The sequence below is a fragment of the Aulostomus chinensis genome, chromosome 4 (genome assembly GCF_037954235.1).
Source record: "Aulostomus chinensis isolate RoL2024-O1b breed Wild chromosome 4, RoL_Achi_v1.0, whole genome shotgun sequence".
In the NCBI taxonomy this organism is placed as follows: Eukaryota; Metazoa; Chordata; class Actinopteri; order Syngnathiformes; family Aulostomidae; genus Aulostomus; species Aulostomus chinensis.
In genome coordinates, this window is record NC_141323.1 from 23,563,994 (window position 1) to 23,587,202 (window position 23,209).

Consider the following 23,209-nt stretch of genomic DNA (forward strand, 5'->3'; position numbering starts at 1 on the left):
GTATGTGTTGGCCCCTGCGATGGACTGGTGACCCGTCCAGGGTGAACCCCCCCCCCCCCCCCCCCGTGACTCTTAACAGGTTAAGCGGTAGAAAATGGATGGATGGATGGATGGAATGTCCATTTTGCATGTTACTAGAAGAAATGGCAAGTTACCATGGTTTGATTCTACAGAAAACATTTTATTAAAGTAATAGAAGAAAAAAAAAGTCTTGGTCCAGCTTCATTCTAATTTAACCACATTTACTCATGTTAAGTAAAGACAACAGTATTTGCACAACAATATTTTTGTGTTGGATGGTCATTATTTATACTGGGACAAGTTTTTTTTTTCTTTCCCCAGAATAGGTATATGATATAAACTAGTTTTTTCCAAATATTGTTAGTATCAGGAAATATTGGACAAATCGGCTGTAAAAAAAAATATTGTTATATCATAAAGAAATCCTTTAACTCCAACATTTACTGGTTTTATGTAAATGGAAATCAAAATCATAACTTTTTTTCATCAAAAATCCACGGCTTTTCCAACTTTTCATTACTTAAAAAAAACTTGAAATTGGAGGTTGAAGCAAAGTATACAGTTCAAATGTCAGACACGACTACAGCTTCTGTCCGTTTGTTTTGAAACTCAGTAGGGGCATCAAGTTGTTGTCAGAACTTGAGCGCGCATACAGATTGATGCTCAGATTTCCGATAGTACTAGAAGGCATCATGTCTCCTTACCGCTACCAGCAGCAGCGGCGGCGGCGGCGCATTCTCCCTCGTTAACCTAAACAATGCCTGCTACTACAGACCGGGGGAAAGCCCATCAATAGAATGCGCTATCCAGCACCAAAAGCCCGCAAGTCACTGCTTTTCTCACGGCTGACTTAATTGCGCCGACCGTAAACATGTGGATACCTACGGAGCATGAAAAATACGGCGTCGGTAAGTTTAAGCCTTTATGTTTGAAACTGCAGTTGTAGTGAGGAGCTGACTGAGGCAGGGATGATTCTGCTACTGTGGGTATTTGTTTTATGCAAGAGAGCTTCTCTTCCAAACAGCTTGAGATGAGAGCTTCATCTGACTGCCACATAGCAAAGCACAGGGTCGGTTCTCTGACCCCCCATGGTTCGTAACGATCAGCCACATTTACACGTTCCTCTCTTATAGCGCTTATATTTTGTGCGTTCGAAGAAAGGGTTGGAGGATTTAATGATCTTTTTTTTTTTTGTTGTTTTTTTTTTTTTAAAGAAAGATTCATTTAAAGATTTTGGGGGTCTGACGGACCTTGAGAGGTCCTGGAAATGTCTGCATCGTTATTGTTCCAAGCTGTCGGGGGCTGTGAATCAAACACTCAAGTGAGACAAACAAGCGACAATAACACAGCCCATGCAATCTAAATGTGGTAGGGAGAGAAACCCCCACACAGACTGTTTGTGTCGTAGGAAATTCTTCTTCACCCCTGCAGAAAAGGAGAGTGAAGCAGCTCATTGAGATGCGAGCTGAGAGGCGGCTTAAACGTCTCATAATAATATTCCCTAGAGAGATTGCTCTGCAGTGATGCTCAACACAGTGAAATCAATTCCCATCTTGTGACAGACATCAACATATCAAACTGTCCAACATTTTGCAACCAGACAGTCTGGTTGCATAAGAATTCTCCCAGGTCACAAATGCCGCAGGGGCCACCGTGTCATCTTGACCTGAAATCAGTGAAGCACTGCCAACCAGGAGCTATAGCCTCTGCCCCCCCCCCCCCCCCCTACACACACACACACACACAGTGGTCACTTGACTGCTTTGTTAAATTTTCCCTCGTTGTAGAAGCTTGTTTCCCCTTCCTCGTCATGGCAACGGTGCGCAAGCTCTGATCTGAGTCACAACAGTTATATCATAGCTAATCCAGTACAGGACAGACACTGTCCTCTTGGCTCCATAGCATCCCTCATATTTTAGATTTATTCCATCTGTCCTCTCAAAGCCCGCTGTCAAAGTTTGCTTGTCTGGATAAGAAGAGGATTTTTTATTTTGAAGGCTAAATACTCACCATTGTCTGCCAGGCGCCCTGTTAATTGAATTAAAGTTTCTTTATCCCTTTTCCCTTCAGTAATGCCAATAATACTTCTTTCACTGACCGTGATTTTTTTTTTAAGACATGTTTGGCAGCAGTGGGTTTCTTTTGTGGCCTGGTCCTTTTTTGAGGAAGGAACTAGGGTGTTTTCCTGTTGTGAAATGAAGGCTCCATTAAATGCATACACACACAAAAACACACACACACACACACACACACGTTCACGAGCCTTTTGGTTGCAGCTTTAGCGAAGATGGCTACAGTAGCTGTGTTTTCCTTTCATTTTCAGGTACATTTGGGAAAAAAAAATTGGAAATGTCACAGAAAAATACTTTTTCATGAGGTTTGTTTCCATCAGATAGTTTGGCGTGAATAAAAAAGGCCAAGTACTGCCATGAGAAGGTGGTGGTATAGGCAACCTTATGGAAAACTAACAAACAGAGTGGAAGAAGAATAAGAGAAAAAAAATGGATTGACATATTGAGGAATTACTTTCATTTGGACAAGCTGTAATTGTTCTGAAGTAGCGGTAAGTTTTGGCCGTGTTTGGGAATATCTGTGGAGACGAGGGTGGCAGAAACGACTAAAAGCTAAATATTTGATTTGAATTCGGTAGTCTCTATTTTCTATTTTGAGCATTTTGTCTTTTTTGAAAAAAGGAAAAAAGCACCTTAAGTGAGCATCCATCCATTTTCTATATTGCTCATCCATTAAGGGTCGCTGAAGCCGATCTCAGCTGACATTGGGCGAGAGGCGGGGTTCACCCTGGACGGGTTGCCAGTCCATCACAGGGCCATCGGGAGCAAGGATGAGATTCAATGCTCAAGGATACTGCGACATGGTCACCAGGGGAAGTGAGGATCGAACCGGCAACCCTTCGGTTGCTAGACGGCCACTCTACCTGTGAGCCATGCCGCCCTTAAGTATACATACATTTTTGCTAAATTTAGGGAAGTTTTTTATTTTTCAATTCCCTTTTTTTTTTTCCATCAGTCCTACATTGCCTGACCAAACTGTTCCAGTTGATGCGTCACCCCCCTCGAACACTCTGGGGGGCACCTGTGCATACCACCACACTCCTTTTATACATGGAGTCATCAGGTGCAACTTTTCATGTCAGATGACGAGGAGCTTCTACAGGGGGACGTGGTGTTGGAAGGTCACACTGTCCCCCTAACCCCCGAACAGATGCCCTGACTAGAGGAGGTGCTCGTGCAGCAACCAGGATACACACCCTTATCGGGCATCCCAACCGCAGAAACAAACACTTGTGTTTGTTAGGACGCCTCACCAAGCTGGCAGCAACATGGGGAGTTGAGCGAGCCGTGTTGGTAGGCAACACGATTGGTTGTTGTCTCCCCACAACATCCTCGAATGTGATTCTTCAAAATGTGAATCAGAACCCTTCGATGGAAACCCGACGAGTGTGTGTGTGTGTGTGTGTGTGTGTGTGTGTGTGTGTGTCCCCCCGCCCCGCTTTTGTGTAATCGCAGAGTGGCCGTGAAAAAAATGCGTGAAATTTCAACTTGCTCATTATGTTTTGGATACGCAGGATGAGGCGTCAATGTATTTGTATTTTTCAAGGGAAATGGTTAAACAAATGTTGATCCTGGCAGCAGTATAACCTCTCTGCAGGGATGATTGTGAAATGACCCTTGATCCCAAGCTGGGGTCTGGGAATAACATCTCTTAAATATTTAATGCCACCATGACCAGCTGTTGCTCCCCCACAACTTGATCAGCGGAACACTACCTGCACTGGCTCCCGATTGTCAGTTGACGTCTGTCTTTACTTTCCCGCTGGTCCCTTTTTTCCATGTTGAATTTCTCTGACTTCTAAATATGGGTACAAGTAAGTACCTGTGTTAGTCATTTTAAATACGATCTCCTCCAGGTCCTCACAGCGAATATTTCATCCCCTTATGAGCAGGAGTCTAATGAAAAGGGCGTGGAATTTTTCGGAATTTCATAGGGAAAGTTTGAGACGATAAGATCAGAATGTCTGATCGGAAGGTTGCCGTATTTGATGTTGTTTCATCTTCGTAGTGAAGCAGTACTCGGGGAGGACCCGGGCCACTGCCATTGATGAAATATGAATGGAGTCATGGGGAGTTGATGTGAAGTCACCCATTAGCCTACCAGTTGAGTGGTTACTGGATTCTGACATGGAAGGAGACCCTTCGAACATCGATGAAATGATGTTAATTCATGACGGAGCTCGGCTGGCGATAAGAGGGCAGGCTTAGGTCATGTTTCAGAATGGAACGTTAATGTCGGAGGAAAAAAAATAATGAGCTCTGGACACATGATGTTAGAAGATGCCAAATTGTAAATGTATTTTTTTTGGTTTTTTTAATCCTTCAAATTATTTGTCCCTTTTGTATTATTATGATTATTATTAATTTTTTTTTTTTTGTACAATATTTAGGATTTGATTCACGAATGTTGCCAGAAATAACGATCAGCTCAACAGACAAAGTTAGGTGACGGTAAATTTAAAGTTTTGGTTTTATTTTGAATCATTAATGACTAAAGAAAAGCTGAGAAAAGTAAGTTGGGGAGTAATCGTACAGTATCCTCTTGAAGACAGCTCCAAACTGAGATTTACTTCCCAATTACGCTCTCGAGATTTTACTAACGGTGCTCCATAAGTAGACGAGACATAATCTGTCTGTCTAAACTCTCATCAACTGCAAACACACTGAGTCACTTGCAGTTGCGTTCCGTGTCATTTTTAGAAGTGACACAGAGTTAAACAGAGAATGAAGCCTTTTTCTTCATTAGGGTCCTTTGGAACAACCAATCAGGCATGTCATTGCTCATCATAATTGAGACTCGTAATTAAAGTCTTTTAACGACTTGGTTTGCCAGTAGATTTCTGCGGTGATGGTTGATTGAATATGCAAACATTCACCAAGACAGATGAAATCAACACACAACAGCATGCTGCTACCGCTGCTGCTGCTGGAGGCCTGGATGTAATGGGGGGCATGGGGGTGGGGGTGGGGGGGGGTGGGTGGGAGTTGTGCCTCAGGCTTTCCTCCTCTCCTTTGGCTGACATCGTTGCTTCCTCCCTGGAGGGACTTTGCTTGCCGTGGTTGATCCGGGGGTGGGTAGTTTGAGGGTGTTGGCGCGTGTCAGAGGTGGGCTCATTGTCAGCAGCCCTGTTACCTCAAACTCTCTCCCTATGCCACACTCCCCAGGGGATTAGCAGGTTGTTTTGGAGGGGTGGGGACCCGCAGGCCCATTCCACCATTATACCCATGATTATTTAATGTGGCAAGCCCCTAGGCAGGCGATGGATGGATGGCGAGGTGGGGGAGCGGGGGGTGGGATGATGGTGGTGGGGGTGTCGTGGTGAAGCCGAGCAGCTTGTAATTGCTTTCTTGCCCGCTGCCTCATCTCCATCTGTAGAGATAGCACCCCTCCCTCTCTCCGTGTGCACTCTGTCTGAGGCTCCCTTGTGAATTTAACAGATGCAGAAAGTGGAGCAAGAGTAAATCATGTAAGGGGTTAAATACACCTACATTTGACGCATGTGAGGAGCACTTGATTCACACTCTACAACACTAGGCATTGTAGCACCACCGTAGAGCAGTTGGAGAAATGCCACCGCCGGTTCATTTGTGTTGTCCAATTAAACCATGCTCTATTTATCACGTAGCCTTCAATTACTGAGGAAACCACACAGCCTGTTTGTTTAGAACCCACAACACTGAATATAGAATAGGGATTTGTTTTGTCGAAATTAAACTCACCTTCTCGCTGGCTTGTGAATCTGTTGAGGGTGGTTGACACAGCACTGTGTAGCATTGCAAAAGGCAGCCCCTGTGGCGGACCAGCATGCAAGTGGAAGGATAGAGACGAGGCCTCTGCTCAGAGACGGCGGAGTTGAGTGATTCCCAATTTACCAGAATACTTATGGCTGTTATCAGGTGACCTTTTTTTTTTTTTTCATTTTTTTTTTTCATATAGTCTCAACATGAGTTACTGGTTTTCAGTTGTCTACAACTGCCAAAAAATCTCATAGTGTGAAGTATGGGTTGACAGTTCAGTTCGGATCACCCCATCAGCTAAGGGAGATAGCCGCCCTCGTGGAGTGTCTCTGGGGTATTAAAAGGCAGTTTTGCATTGTTGCTGTGGCAGAAGTGTTTGCTCACGGGGAATTGGGTCTCTTTAAACTAAAATAACTTAAAGAGGGTGCATCTAGACTTACTCTATTCATAAAGTGTCACGAAGTAATGTTTGTTGAGATTTGGAGCTATACAAACAAAACTGACTTGAATCAGTCTCATCTCCATGTTTGATCATTTCCTCCGGGTCCTCGTGCTCATCGACCTAAGAGAGCTTGGTTTTATGGATAGAAAAGATGCAAAAATAATCCTCAAACCATCACATGGTTATGTTATGAAACAGCCTCTTCCTGTGTCATGGGCCTGGCATGGCACAAGCATGTTTGTGGTTTCCCCTTCCCTCGATATCAATCTATGATCCCGGCTTGAGAGGGGTTAATGGGATACGTCCTATTAGGAATTCAGCAGCTTAACTGATCAGTAGGGCTCCTGTGGCTGAGCCAACAGAAGTGTGTGTGTGTGTGTGTGTGTGTGTGTGTGTGTGTGTGTGTGTGTGTGTGTGTCATCTGTGTGGGAGGAAAAATGACTGACGTGCCATTTTCATAAAAAAAAAAAAACTATAGGGGGTGGGGGTGTCTGCTGGTGACAGTCACATTGTCGGCATGTGAGATGAGCAGTTTATACATCAGGAGACACTTGTTTTTGCTCATTTAGGAGAGAAATGATTGCTTGGGCTGGTCTAGAGTCAGTTATCTGTGCCCCGTGGCAGTAATCCAGGGCGGCACGTATTGACCATAAAGGAAGTGTACATTGATTTGTGGGAGCGTTTGCGTGGTTGACCCAGTTTGTTGTAATGACCTCAAGGCTTCTATTTTCCCAGTAAAGCTCTCCGTAGTAGCACCTTCCCTTGCTCACCCTCAAGTTCCTTAATCTGATTTATTATTAACATGCTAATAAAAAGAAATATTCAGGTTAAATCTATTATCATTAACGTGTTATTGATGGCTAATAGAGTGTCAAGGCAGGCTGGGAGGACATATGCATTATTAACAAATGTGACAGAGTAATGGTGGTTTTGCTCTTCAATTTTCCAATTTAATTCTAGAAAATAGACTAATCTCCACATGCTGTAGTGGGGGATGGGCAACCAGAGGAGAGACATACACTCTTTTTTTTTTTTTTTTGGTCCACCTCTTTGTTTGGCTCAGCATTTCTGTGTGACAGGCGACCTTCATCACATCAGGATGTTCATTCCTTGTACTTTTCCGCTGACAGAAAGCAGGTTTGCTGCCTGTTTTAGGGCTGTTTTAGAACCGTTCGGAGTGTTCTCCAACAGTTTATCCCAACCGCTGAACCGGAGTCCTATTTGCTGTCTTAAAGTTTGGTGGTACACTTGGGTGATGAACACGCATCCAGTCCTAGGCCCATTCTGTAGCATAATTTCACAGCATGTGAGTGATATCTTGTCTGAATATTTTCTTGTCCATAAACAACTACTTCATCAGTACTGCAGTCCTAACTGGGATGTAGGTCTAGAAACAGCCCTGCTAGCTATGCGGCTTCTGGTTTGGGGCTAATCTTTCATGGCGGTGGTTCAAGAACCTGCACCAGCTCAAAGGGAAAAAGGACTGAAGTTCACAACTACAACGAGCGCCCTTGTCACCTCGTTCTGCTATTCGACGCCCAAGAAACCATGAATACAGATGGGCACTGAATCTCATCGTGTCTGGATTCTTTAAAGGTAGAACCAGCAATGAGAGGAGTTTGCTCATGATGAGAAAACTGCTTCGGCAAAGCATCTCTCACTCAGTCTGCCCCTGTCCTGCAGTGCGGCCACTCACTCATACAGATACACAAGTGTGTCCTGGCTGCAAAAATTGCAAAGTAACCCAGTCACAGAGGGATTAGAGGGAAGAAATTGGCCACGAGTTAAATCGTAAAATAGGTGGCCAAATATACTTTGGTGGCCCATCATGTGGGAAACCCTGCCATAGATCTGCTTTTCCTTCTATTTAATGAGATAAACAGGTGTGTTTGCAGAGCGTCCACACTGTGGCAAAAATTCTGAAAATCCCAGAGTCGGTGTCTGGGAACTGTTGAATCTCATGCAGATTAGGAGCAGATGTTTTGTTTGACGAGATCATTTAAATCATAATGTTTTCAATTTTACGCAAAGAAAAAAAATGTGAAGTGGCTGCTTTCCATGGTTAGGGATACACAATTTTGATTTTTTTCCCCCAGGGTTTTATATGTATATATCTTACAGCTTATTTGACCCGTTTCGCTGATATTTGTGTGACTAGAGTAGTTATCTGAATAGAAGCAAGTTTATGATATTCTGATTTTGCACATTCTTGAATTTGAAATTTTAAAAAGTAACATTATTCTTCAAAAATAAATACTGGACGTTGACACGGACCTGCTGATACAGACGACGTGCCTATATTATCGCTCCTGGTATGCTCACATTTTTGGTGTCGTAACAATGACACGTTTATGATATTTTGTGAAGTTGCCAGAAGGGTCGCTTGCCCAAAACATGTGGCAATATGAACGGATTGAACGGGAGTCGCTGTCCTTCTCAGTTTTTACAGTACTAATCTGTATAAGGATTCTGATCTCCTTTCTCAGAACGTTTGAGTTGAGCATCTCAAGTCTCACCTTTATCTCTTATCTCATATCCTCGAAGAGCTCTGGCAGATCTCCTTAAGGGCTATAGCCACTTGACAGGTTGTTTTCTAAAAGATCTGCTTTAAGTCAAACAAATCACCAGCTTAGCGTGGATAGGAGAGCACTCTGGGCTAAAGATGCATTTGTGGCCTAAATTTATCCAAATTGCGAGATAGTATTAGGAAAAGGATGCGTAGGAAAGTGCAGCTCATCTCTGGTCAGTTTCGCTGGTGATCAGGGTCACTGAGGACACTGTTGGGTGTTTATCAGCAAGGCAGTGGTCAGGATTAATGTCAGGGCAAGAGGCAGAGCAAGTGGTTGAAAGGTCTTCAGACAGATAGCGTGCAGACACCATTGTCTGACCTTGACTGGGCATTCACCCATGGCGTTGTGCACACATCTCGCTTTTCTCACTCTCCATCTGCATTTCTGTTCCATTTGCTTCCTGTTTCTCCTCTTCATCTTATTTCTCTCCTGCTCATCTCAACAGAGCGAACTGTTTCCAGACAGCAGCTGCCATGACCCTTATCTCACTTTCCACCTCTTTTTTTTTCCCCTCCCTTCATCTATTGCTCACTCTTTCCTTTTCTGTCTGGCTTTTTTTTTCTAATCATTTCTTTCTCCAGCCCACTTCCCTCCATCTGCGTCTGTTTCACCTTTTATCTCTCTTCCACATGTCTGCCACCCTTCCCATCAGTGAATCCTTATTCGGTCGTCTATTTTTTTCCCCTCCTCACGCCTGTGAATCACACTTACCTGTCCCAGATATCCCAACATACTGCATATGTAAGAATCCGTATGTCTCCTGTATGCTTGTCTGCAGTGGTGCATAATGTGTATTTGTATGCTTGTGTGCATGTGTGTTTGCAGCAGTCTCAGCGGACTCCAAGTCTGATTATGATAAAGCACTACAGATGCCCCACAGGCGTCGGAGTGAAGCTGAAAGCACAGCACATGTCCATCTCTTTTTTGTTTTGTTGGGCAGCTATCTCTATTTCCCACTGACTCTTCTAGAGCTGTTTTCCTTTCGGTGGAAGCTTGTGAAATTACCGTACATCAATGCTTTGTATGGGTTGTATGCAAGGATACAAGTAAAAAAAAAACATTCACGTTGTTCAAAAGTTGAGAAGAGAAAATGGAATTCTACATCTGCAATACCTGTTTTATCAGCGGTCCAGCAAGGACCGCCAAAATTGGTTAGAAGTGTCATCAGGGTAAAGAGAGTAACCATTAAATTGAATTAGTCATAATGCCACCTGGTGGCAACAGGAGTTTACATGTTTTTGGAAAAACATATTTGAATGCACTCCTCCCTGTGGGTCAACCTGATCCATCTCAAATTTGATCAGAAATGCCCGAAGAACTTGGTAATGGGTGGTAATGGGAAGGGTGCAAGGGTCCACTCGTCACAGCTCGGAAGAGATTTTCCTGGCTACTCCAAATAAGGTGCGCCCTTGCCACTTATGCTCCTGATTAGCGTTTGTCTTCCTCTTGTGGTTTGCTGCGGTTTCCATTTTGCCCCTGCACACATACAAAAGTGTGTTAGATTAACAGTGTTTACTGACTGTCAGTTCAAGAGCTCTGGCACTGATGGTTAAGTTTTTTTCAGCTTTTTTTCCACCTACCTCACTCCCTCCGAGTCTGTTGAATCTCTCTGGGAGGATCAGTTGATGTCCGGCCAGCAGGCACCCTGACTTTTGCTTTTCAGTGCCCTCAGATCTAATCAAAGTGTGTGTGTACACGCCTACTCGGGTTGCAAGACTATTAATTTGCCCTTTGTCCTCGCTGAGGCGCACGCATGTACGAGTGATATTTCTTGCTCCAGCCAGGCCTGGCTGTCCTTTGCATCTCGACCTGCAGCGTGCAAGGTGGCTGGCCCGCTGTCCACCTCGCCACTCCTCTGCCAGCTCCCTTCAATTCCTCTCTGCATGTGCACAAAAAGGAGCTTTTCATTGCAGCCTGCCACCGCCGTTTACTTGTTCGCTTTCATCACAGCTCTTTTTTTTTTTGAAGAGACTGAAGTGTTCGAGGCAATTGATTTTTTGCACGCAAGAGCGCTCAGCTTATTGAAATAGCTTGACTCTGTAGAAGAAGAAGAGAGTATGGGATGTTTAGTATTCTGCATGTGCTAGCAGGGATTATTCTTCATTTAGACGTATGGAGGGAAAGAACAGAGGAGTTACAACTTTGAAATAAGATTAACTTCCATCTCTGTGACAAAGCTCCAAAATATGATTACTCTGAATCCGACTGGTCCCACTCTCTCCAGGATCCTTCTGTATTCCCAAATTAATTGTGTGGGTCTTGTAGAGCGTTATTGCCTCTGAGAGTCTGTTTAATTCATCAGGTTGACTAAACCTCCAACTGCGACCCAGTTCACTTATTTCCTCTTTTCAACCCAACCTGTCTTCTGGGACTCCTCCTATTTGGAATGTTTATCCAGTTAAGAGGAAAGTGTTCAAACCACACAGACACAGAAACAGATTTCTTAGTTAAATACTTGTTTGCATGAATAAGCCCCCCCCCCAACATCTGCGCCACTGGATCATTTGAAGATTTGTTTATCTGAGGAAAGTGTCTTCCGCTTCCTGCCTGTTATCATTGATGGAATGGGGCCTTGTCAGGAGTCTTCCAACCCCAAAGATTGCAGTGCATTGTGGCTTTGATTTGCATTCCCTGTTAGGAGGCTGCAGAGATGATTTCTTTGGTTGATTCAATTAGTTATTTTTCTCGTTATTTTGAGAAAGACGCAATTATTAGTTTTTATATGATATCACCTATCTTATAGTTTTCTTTCATCATTAGTGAACACAATCAGTTCCTCCATCCATCCATTGTCCGCTTATTCCTGTTAAGGGTCGCGGGGGGGGGGGGGCTGGAGCCTATCCCAGCATCTACGGGTGAGAGGCGGGGTTCACCCTGGACAGGTCACCAGTCCATCGCAGGGCCAACACAGAGAGACAGACAACCATTCACACTCACAGCCACACCTACGGTCAATTTAGAGTATCAATCAGCCTCGTCCCCTCTTGATGTCTTTGGACTGTGGGAGGAAGCTGGAGTACCAGAGAGAACCCACACAGGAACAGGGAGAACATGGAGACTCACACAGGAACAGGGAGAACATGCAGACTCCACACAGAAAAACCCCGTGCCCGAGCCAGGACTCGAACCCGAAACCTTCTTGCTGTGAGGCAACAGTGCTAACCACTGCACCGCCGTGCCACCACAATCAGTTCCTTTACCCGGTTAAGCAATGTCAATGTAAACAGCCAAAGCAAACCGATACGGTGCTCTAGACTAACTTTTTTCACTGGTTGCACTGGTGCGCCTAACTTTTTTTCTTAGATGCACCAGCACAAATTTAGGTGCATTGACTTGTAAATAATTACCTAGCAATCTGGTCAATATAAAGTTCTTTATTTAAAGGAAATTCAACAACAAAGGTAACATACTGAAAGAAGTGTTTGGGTTCAAGTGCTACGTCGTGCTTCAACTTAAAAATCAAGATAAATCAAATAAAAAGAAAATCTAAATTAAAAGTGCAAGTGCTTCAAAATGAACCAATGTGTCCAATCGGTATATTCACTGGTCTTTGTCTCCGCAAGATACAACCGTACACAATGACGCATTCCCTTATTGCAATATCTGTGTCTCCGTCTATCAGGAATGGCATCTAGGCACTGTTGGCCATCTGCACTGACGTCTTCTTTTTTAACATATCTGCGATAACATCATTGCTGTAAGTCGAGTTAACGTTCAAGCCTCTTTTTCATAAGAATATTTTCGGACTTGAACTTAGTGAAGGGAAGTTCTTCATTTGCAATATTGGACGCAAGTCAAAAAGTATACTGAAGTTCAACACAATTTTGAGTAAATCTCAATAGTATGCATCAATTTGGACTTACTATGCAGACTGCACACAGCACTTCCTGCTTCCTGCTGCTGAGTTGTTACCATGGTGACCACTCATGTCCAAGCAGCAGCAGCAGCAGCAGCAGCAGCAGCAGCAGCAGCAGAAGCTTCGCACCATTCTGCACCCCCTCTGTGTACCTCGTCGGAAAAAAAAAGGCATTTCTCCTGCACGTTTGTCATTTTCTTGTTGCCTGTTCAACTTCTCACAATAACGAGAACTGGACTCCGACAGGGAACTGCATCACCAGATACTCCTCTATTTAGAGGAAAAGGCAGGTATAGCTAATAACTAACACTTTTCATTTACGAAAATATTTATAAATATTTTATATACTACACATAAAATCACACAGTTTTAAGTAAGCTAATGAATAATGAAATAAATAAAAATAACGGGTTTATTTTAAAAATGTAGACTTGTATCTTGTGAATATATCTGGTTTAATTACAGCAGCAGCCCTCCTCAGGTGATTATAATTTATATTTGACATGTCTACCCATTAAATTAGACACATTTGCAGTACATTGAAATCTACTTGTGTAATTTCATGGGTAGTTTCTTTAAAAACATTAGCTGACAGAATGTACATTTTGGTATGAACCACCATATAGAGGTGTCTGTACCTTTTTTTGTTGTAATAGCCATCCAAAGTACAGAGAAAGAACATACTTAAGTTTTATGACGCACTAAAAAAATCTCACGTACTACTTTTGCATACCCAGTAGGGTGGAAGTGTGGAATTTCAGACGCAGCCGCCATTTCAGAATTGTGGACATTTTTTTTCATCAAACTGCTGGTCGCACTGGTGCAACCCTAGATATTTTTTAATCAAACTTATGAGACATTAAGTTGCACTTGCGACCAAATTGGTTGCACTCCAGGGCCCTGCTGTACATGTACAAACAACCAATATATTATTGTTTTATTGCAATATTGACAAGGCATTCCCATGTTTATGTTGAAGTTAAACCTACATTGCAGCTAGCAGTGGATTACTGTATCATTAAGGAGGAGGTATGGGCAAATAGCTTGCTTTGCCCTTAGTTCAGTAAGCCCATAGTTTGGCTCGTATTGTGGTGACTTGGTTTGTTTTTAGTTTTGCACATTAAGGTGAAGAAAAACGTAACTTGCAAATGAAAGTAAAACACAGAGGCACTCAACCCCATGCTAAAATGGATAGATATAGCCTCTGCTGCCTTTTGCGAGGTTGCTAATATCGGTACCCTTCTCTGTAGTTTTTCAGCAAGGTGGAGCTGACAAGCCATCAGTGGTCACTCATTAAATACTCATTATGTAGCTTAATCTTTCTTTCCATTGGGAAGTTGGAATCAAATAAATGGTGTTTCAATGTGCAAATTGAACTTTGGGTTGTGTGTTAAATATTTTGTTGCCCTACATGCACTATCTAGAGGTTACAAATATCTGTTTATGAGCACCTTTTGGAAAGAATATATATGATATATGTGATGTTTCTTTAGTCTGTAAAAAATTAAAATTATTCCAGCTTTTAGTCTTCATGCTTAGCTAAGCTAATGGGCTGCTAGTTGTAGCTTCAAATGTACAGAGTTTTCCCAAAAAATCATGTCACAATCACTCAACACTCAATGATCAGCAGCATAGAACTCAATGACCATAATTTCATGATTTTCAGCTATTCAAATGGGAAAAGATGTGGAATAAAATGTGCATGTTGAGTTTGGATCTGGACCTTGAGACACTGCAGATGAGTGTCCCAACTTCAGTAGTCAACTCTTGGGATGTTACTTCAGATGCTTCTTTTGAAGGTGTTTGAATAGAATTGTCGTATCGCCTTCAAAAGCCTTTTTTTCTATTTGTTCTATTCCTCATCTGCTGTCATGTGGTTCACATTGATCATCAACATTGATTCTGGCAAATCAAACATGATTGGAGGTTTTACCAAACTTTCTTAGGATTAGAAAAAAAAACACAGTCTGTAAGATAACCATGAGAAGCAGATTGTGGATGTCTTCAAGGTTGCTTGCCGTCTAAATGTGTCTGATTGATAGATATGAACAAACATATGTCCCCAAATATATGAAAACATAAATCCTCTGTCATTCAGTGTCCCAGAAAACATGTGTCAACATCAAAGCCTAACAGAATCACTTCAGGCACTTGTATCACTTTCCTCTGGCAGGATGTTACCAAAAAACACAACATCCAAATCACTCTGGGATTTGCTTCAAGTGCCCCTGTTAGCCACAAACCTAACCCCTTCAAACATCCACCTGGTGCCTTTATTTTCCTTCTTCAACCCTCAGGGCAGGGAGACCTAAATGTGTTGCAGCTAAAAGCAGCTGAAATGGATCCCCTTTGTGTGGGCAAGAGGGGGAATGGGAGGGAAAAACCCCCACAGGAGCCTTTGTATGGGTCAGACGATGGTGGACGGACAACTCCAGCAGTTGGTTCAGTGCAGCACGGGAGATGACAGGAAAGATGTATTCATGTATGCATGACAGCTTTGCAGACAACATTAGCACAGATTGTAATCCCCTGGCAGCTTCCCTCTCAGCGGATGCTTCTCATACCTTCTGAGACCTCAGGCTATTCTGGCTAACAAGCAATTTGTGTTGAGAGTTGACCAGATACAAAATATACTGATGGCAGCATTGGAGTTGGTGCCAGCTAGCTAATGTTCACAACTCACCGGCATCTATTGTAAAATACCTCTTTTAGACTGCTTTTGTCGGTCAAGCGAGAGAGAGATTGAGGTATTTCCATCCCATGTGAATTTTTAACAGTGTTCTCCTCCAAAGTTCTCATTGAGTAATGGATGCTGTCAATGGATCAATAAAGGAAATCTCTTTTTGGATACTGTGTCCCCCAAACTATTCATCTACGACCTAATGACCCCTTGCTGGTCATTTTAAATCCTGGTATCATCTTTCAGTCTTTTAGAAGCTTTTTGAAGAAAGATACTTTCATCTTTGTGAAAGAAGGGCAGCACACCATCAGTGAATGATTTCTCATATGTTTGAATCTTGTCCTCTTACATAGCACCCCGAGCAGCAAAATGAGGCATATTTGTTTTCTATCACCCTCAGAAATAAACTTCAATTAGAGTAATGGCAAGCAAAACACATTCTTCACAGCCAGGATACATGTGAGTGGCCTGGCACGTCTGACCATCTTTTTCCTGGTTTACTGAGACCAGTTTGGGCCTCCTGTGCTGTGCTGACATAATGAGTGTAGGGATGCTAAAAATACCAATGCACAAATGGTTCATGCTGCACTGCACACATTTATGACATATGGTTTAGCTTGGTTGCTTTCGTATCCTGGAGCAGAGTCGCAAAAATAACGTTACGATTTTAATTGGCTTTTGAGTAGTTACTCCATTTGGTGACTTCATCTCCCTCTGCTTGTTGAGTTCAAAGGTCAGTGTGGTAATGGTAGTGATTGAACGGACTGGGAAGCAAGCCATTGATTTGTCGGGGAATGTTTCCAGCCATCATCAGTTGTGATGCATCACCCGTAAGCTCCCCCCGGACCCTCATCTGGACTACAGCCATAATCCTCTTTTCACAGGCTGTCCTAATGCACCAGTAACCTCACCACAGACAGAAGTGGTGGCAGCCGCCTGCTGTGATGGCACACATTTGACTGTAGCTGTCGAAAAATCACTTGAGATAAAGTTTTTTTTTTTTTTAATGTGTAGTTAATATTTACATGCTTTTATTATCGTGCTGTGTTTCAAGTATGTACACATCACCACTTAACAGCCTTGATATTAGAGGTATGATGGGTATATGACACATAATTGTTATACTGTGTAAACATTTTTCTTGGTTTTTGATTTTGTAACAAATACAGGAAACCAGAGGTGGCAGAAGTACACATTAATTATTCAGCATACAGGGGCGGCATGGCTTGGAGGTAGTGTAGCTGTCTAGCAACCAAAGGATCCATGGTTTGATCTTCACTTCTGCCAGTGACCACATTGAAGTATCCTTGAGCAAGATACTGAGCCCCTAATTGCTCCTTATGGCCCTGCAACGGACTGGCGACCCATCCAGGGTGTACCCTGTTTCTCACCCAATGTCAGCTTGGATAGGCTCCTTCTCCCGGTAGGACATGCCTGAAAAACCTCCGGAGGTAGGCATCCAGGAGGCATCGTCACCCACCAAATGCCGGAACCATCTCAACTGACTCCTCTCGACATGGAGAAGCAGCGGCTCTACTCTGTGTCCCTCATGGATGTCTGAGCTTTTCACCCTGTCTCTAAGGGAGAGCCCAGCCGCTCTGTGGAGGAAACTCATCCTTTTCAGTACTGTTTTTGTGATCGGGAGCCTGCACATGGTGTTTAATTTTGTAAACTGACTAGACGTAGCAACCTATTTGGTTGGAGATTTCCTGTCTGGCTTGATCTGCTCTGTGTTGTCCATCAAAAAAAGACTCGCTGCTATTTCAGGCGAAGTGCTGTGCAGGCAAGTGTCCACTTAGCAATTGTTATAACATGACATTGACCTGCCTGTCATTGGTTGGGACTGGTCATGCTGAAAACGGTCCGTTCTGGTCCCTGACCAGGCAATTGGCTTATCCCTATTTCTCTTGTTTACAAGGCTGATATTTTTCTGTCTGTCGGACAAAAGTAACAGGCCTGTTTTTATGTAAGCTGGAGAAACTGCTCATATTTGTGTCAGAAAAAGAATAACTACGTACAGTACAGAGTGAAGTAAACAAAAGTAATTTTCACTGAAGTACAATTATTTACCATCTTTGGATAAAACAGCCACTGATAACCAGTTATCAGCCATCTGACAACCCACTGCAAGTGTGTATGAGCAAGGAGCTATAACAGCCTCTAGCCAGGTTTTAATTGCATTTAAAGTCCATAGTAAGATCCATATCAACCACCTCCACCTCCACCTGCTCTGTTCCTCCTCCTATTCTCTCTCTCTCTGTCTCTGTCTCTCTCTCTCCTGGAGGAGCCACTTTGAGAGCACTAATCTGCCAAAATCTCTCTCTCTCTCTCTCTCTCTCTCTCTCTCTCTCTCCCTCCCACTCACTCACTCACACAAACACACACACACACACACACACACACACACACACACACACACACACACACACACACCTAAAACAAACCCCTAAACATTGCAATTAATCAGCAAGCAGCTGCTTAATTAATCAAAATGTATCCCTGAAGTATTCCATTCTAGAAATGCTACTATGATAATTATTATTACCATTATCTGTGGGTTGGTTAACCATTAAACGTAATCCCTTGAAATTATGAAAACCATCTAGAACAGTTTATATTAAACAGGTGTTGAATTAATTCACATGTAATCACAGAAAGAGACCTAGTAATCCAATTTTATTCAAGTTTAGAAAAGAATGTCACCATACAGCTAAAGATAGTAATCGTGAATAAGTGGATTTAATTTTTTTTGTGTTGAAGCGACAGTTGAAATGCTCATCTACTTGAAGTAGTCTATGTTATGGCTAAGCAAAACTTTGCTCCTCGAGGTGTTGTGTCATCTGTTAGCTTTCATGTCAAATCAAATTACACTGGCTAAGCCTACAAATAGACAGAGGGACAACAGAGTTACTGGGATCAGATAAGGTCGTAAATGGGATAAATTATCTTGTCCATGCTTAATTTTTTGATTAAGACAAATTGATGGAAGAGCTTCAAGTGATTAAGCTTCAAATACATATATAATGAGAATAAATGCTTTTTCAAATTACATTTGGCTTCATCTCTTACTATTTGCCTCTGGTTATTGTACAAAGAGAGCTTTCACCAGTGAAGCTGATAGTCTGCTGATGTATCGGGTAGAGATGGGCATGTCAAGGAAAAATAATATTCACCGTTCACTGGGAACTATTTTACAAAATATATAGGAATTTCGACCCCCACTTGAACAGACAGACCAAAAACCTGTTATTATGTGTACTGTGTGTGTTTGCCAAAGATATCGTTCTCTGCAGTAATTCAAAAATCAGCCAGTGAACAACTTTAAGGCACATTACCCAAATCAGGACAACCCTATCCAGTAGAAAGAAGTTTAAAATGTTGCTTATTTCTAAGACAAAGGCTCTTAATCATTTACTCAATATTCCAGTCTTAAATCATCACCATCCCTTACCTGACGCCATATAGTATGTTACACAGAATTGACGGGGAAGTCCTCCAAATACACTGTTTGGAAAAGGGTTGATATTTTTAATGAAATATTCTGTAGGCGATTGGATGAATGTTTGTTTCCATCCATCCATTTCATACGGCTTATCAACTATTTTGGGTCGCAGGGAGGCTGGAGCCTGTCCCAGGAGCATTCGGGTGGGAGGCGAGGTACACCTTGGATGGGTCGCCAGTCCATCGCAGGGCCAACACATATACACAGACAACTAATTTGCTCTCACAGCCACACCTACGGTCAATTTAGAGTATCCAATTAGCCTCGTCCCCACTTGCATGTCTTTGGACTGTGGGAGGAAGCTGGAGTGCCAGAGAGAACCCACACAGGTACAAGGAGAACATGGAGACTCCACACAGAAAGACCCCGTGCTCGAGTAGGGACCTTTTTGGTGTGAGGCAACAGTGCTAACCACTGCACCACCGTGCCCTTGAACATTTGTTTTATCATGCTAAATTCAACCACTCACATTATTGAACTCATGCAGAAGCCAAAGCCAGTCAGTAAAAGACTGAAAACATCATTTACCTGGAGAAAATCCTTGTTGAGATTCTTGGCTTTTTTAGAAGAAGCCAGGTTTCTGGTACCAACTTCCAAGTACAGGAAGAATGAAAAAAAAAATCTTTAAGAGATCAAAAGCTCCAGCAACTTTTGTACACCTAAACCACACCCCTGTCTCCTGACAAAATGCTGATTGGCATGAAACCACTGTTGTTGCAGAACTTGTGTGGCAAGATGGATTCTTGTGATCTGCTGCTGCGTTGCTTACAGATGAACAGTCTGGATGTCCCAACCAATCTGAAGCATTAAAAAGAAAAAGAGGACAACAGATTATGAATCAGGAGGAGGAAAAAGAGGGGAGATGGAGGTGGAGAGAAAATGAGACAAAGACACACAAACGTGATGGTTGACAAAGCTGTCAATTGACGGTCTGTGCTGAGTTCCACCCCTGACCTGAGCTGGCAAGGGTGGCAGAGGTCTGGTGTCTCCGTGTGTTGCTATCTGCCTGTTTGTCTTTCAGGAACTCTCTCTGTAGCTCATTAGAATCTTCATACTTTCTTCCCCCGGGGAGCACCAGGCGCTGAACGGGCACACAAATGAGGTTACCTTTCTACTTTGTAGACTGGTGTTCATCGGCAATGGTGGGAGGAGAAAAACAAAGATGAAATTAATCACTCCAGCCTTGTCCCTCCCTCTCCACTCATCCACTCTTCCCCCCTTCAAGTTCAGAGCTCCTACAGACTTTTAACTAGTTTTATTTAATTACACAGCTTTGGAGGGTGCACACAACTGCCGCTGACCTACATCCGGAAACTGGGACGTTTTTGTTTTTCCCCACCCCCCCTCCAACTTTCTTACCCCATTCTATTGATCGTGTCTGTGTGGACCCTAGCACGAGCAAATTAGCTGGGCACAGCCATCAGTTTGACACACTCTCTCTCTAGCTGTTTCTCTCGACGCTGCATCAGAATTGGCCCAGTTTAGCTGGATATGTAGGGGAATGTCTTCCATTTCTGGTCCTAGACAGGATGAGGGCCATCATAAAACAAATTGGAGAGCAGCCTCTATGTTCACGCTGATGTAGTCAGTGTAATGGACGAGATTAAGTTTGAAGCAGCTCCTCAAGCTAAAGCAACATGAAAGTAGGCACCAGAGATTTCTTGTGTGACAGTTGAGTATTGGTTAATTATTTTTTGGCGCGAGTGAGATGGCTTGAGTGGCTCCTCTCTTTCTCTTCCCTCTGTAGTTCTTGGCTGTGTGATTTCCTACAGTATGTGGTTTGCTCTGCTGTTTGCTTCTTTTGTTGTGTGATTCTTGGAAGAAGCTGCTCCATACCATGGTGGTTCCTTCTCTTTTTTTGTTTCCATCAATCTCTCCATACCCGAAGTTCTCTGACCCCAGGAAGAATCCTCCTTGATCCATCAGTGGTATTCAGCACAAAGGAAAATAGCCTAGACGACAGCTGAAGCCCTTAGCCCTGCAGGAATGTTTGACCACACACACACACACACACACACACACACACACAGAGCGAGAGAGAGCCCGTGCATTCAAACTTGGAGTGCAGTTAGAAACAGAGTCGTTCATTCTACAGATTGTCAGCAGTCTGTCAACAGTTGCAACCAGCCACACGCCCTTGTTGACATTAGCGACCTGGCTCATGTCGATTTCGGTTGAACATGAAAGCAAATTTGGGCTTTTTTGTGGAGCCTATATTTCCTGACTGCACGAGTGGTGCCATATATGGTGTCTGAAGGAAGAAAAGACATTTCCTTTTAGACATCGTAACGTACATAGGTTTTATACACACTGTACTTCTGGAAGAAGAAATGTTATGATCCAACAAATTATTGTATTTCTGCGACCCCCCCCCCCCCCCCATCCCTCAAATCTTTTACTACTCTGCACCATTACTTGACCATATTTCTTATTTGTGTATCGATCTGAAGCTACAGCAGATGTTTGTTGGACTGGCAACTCAGCAAGCCACAGAATCTAACCCATGAGGCTCTTTTTATAGGAAAGAATGAGAACCAGTGCCAATGTAGACACACACACACACACACACACACACACACACACACACACACTCATTCTTCATGCATTCTCAGTCTTGTGGCTCATTGAAGACAGAAGAACATATATCAAGTGAAAACATTTTATTTTAGTTCTGGGACTTGAGCTCGCCGACATAATAATCTCTCACCCATCAGCGCTGTCACTACCTGGTCATATTCAGTTGTGGTCTTGACATTAAATGGCAGCCTCTCGGAAGAAGTCTTTTCTTTTTTTTATTTTAGAAGTTTTGCTACTGGGAGTTTCTTTTGAAATCAACTGCACATTCTGTGCTTGAAACCAATGTTGAAAACCTCTTTGCTTTAAGGCCTTTGGGGTTATAAACTGTTGGTAAAAGCAGAGTTAAATCAAAACAGAAAAAGTGTCGACTTAAAAATGACTTTTTCTCAATACTTTGTAATAAAATATGCCATTCAAGGATACAGAGAAATAAGCATTCACGCTCGTGAGCTCATTATAGTTTATTTCTCTGTTGACTTTTCTTGACATTTTACAACTTTCTTTAATAAGAAGTACATTTGCAATATAAAGAAAACGTTAAAAAAAAAAACAAAGACAATCCTGGTGCCGGAGGAGATGGAAGATGTTCTCAAAAGCAAATTACAAGTAGAGTGTCTACGTATGGATACAGTTTGCCTCTACTTTCTCGTCTGGTTCTTTTGAATTTCGAGATGGTAGAGCCAGTGAATGCTTTGAATCTGAGATCAGTGCTTCACAGTCTTAAGTGCCATTACATGAAACATGCACAACCTCCCACCGTGTACCCCCTTATAATTCCACATACAACCAGCTCTCCAAAGGTGCTGTATTCGTAAGTCTACTACGAAAAGGAAGTATAACTAAGTTGGTCATTTTTTAAAGTAGTCACGTTATTCAGCCTCATAAACATCTTGTATTTCAGTCCACATCAGTTTAGCCACAACAAGAATCACTTTTCTTTATTGTTGATTCATCTGTTTTGTCATTTTTGACACTTCCTGGTCTGATGGCATAAGTACAGAGACTTGCATTGCTAACAATGTACTGCATCCACCGACAGTTTATTCTGTTTCTGTGGGCGCGGGGTGAGGATGTTTCAACCGTTTATCCATACTTGAGCAATTCAGACAACATTTTGGTGCCATGGGTCTTTTTTCTGGCCCAAGAGGAACAGGACATACTGGGGGCACATCCCCAGAGGACCTACTTGCAGCAGTCCTCTACCTCTGATTAGTTAGTCCTCCAGGCCTGGTCTGGGCATGTGGGTCTGGGTCATTTCTATCATGATGTGTGATTTATATGTACACACATGGCCAAAAACCACTGAGTGCACATACTTTTAACTGCTTTGCATATGACTTTACCTACTGTCAAGGATATATTTTTATAATTAAACTATCCATCACGTTCCCTTTCAGTTTATTCACCCATATGTCCTTATATGTTGTTAGAAAATGGGTTGAGGAAAAGAAAACATGCCCAGCCGAGCAAAATACAAAGCTTTCAGACTAACAAGATGGCTGACTGGCTGAGCTGATTACAAGGTATGCTCCTGTGGCTTGTATTTCTGTCGCACCTGCCATCTGTGTGTCCTTGAGTCATTCCTGTGTGTGTGTGTGTGTGTGTGTGTGTGTGTGTGTGTGTGTGTGTGTGTGTGTGTGTGTGTGAGTGTGTGTGTCTACGAGTGTGGGTTTCTGAGTTAAAGCACGTCACCATTTTCTGTGAAGTGTCTTCAGTTGCCCTGGCTGTGCTCTGAGGGAACCACCGTCTGT

At 42.9% G+C, this 23,209-nt stretch overlaps 1 protein-coding gene across 4 annotated transcripts in view; it reads left to right on the top strand.

Moving 5' to 3' along the window:
• The first annotated feature begins 717 nt into the window (after positions 1-717).
• LOC147263938 (dedicator of cytokinesis protein 4-like) overlaps positions 718-23,209 on the top strand; it is a 130,475-nt gene continuing 107,983 nt past the window's right edge. For 3 of the 4 annotated variants that reach the window (XM_086202316.1, XM_086202317.1, XM_086202318.1), the window contains exon 1: positions 718-929. In XM_086202316.1, coding sequence (XP_086058442.1) covers positions 893-929 — 37 coding nt within the window. In that variant the 5' untranslated portion in view covers positions 718-892. The remainder of the gene's footprint in view (positions 930-23,209) is intronic. The other variant, XM_086202319.1, reaches the window with a different exon arrangement.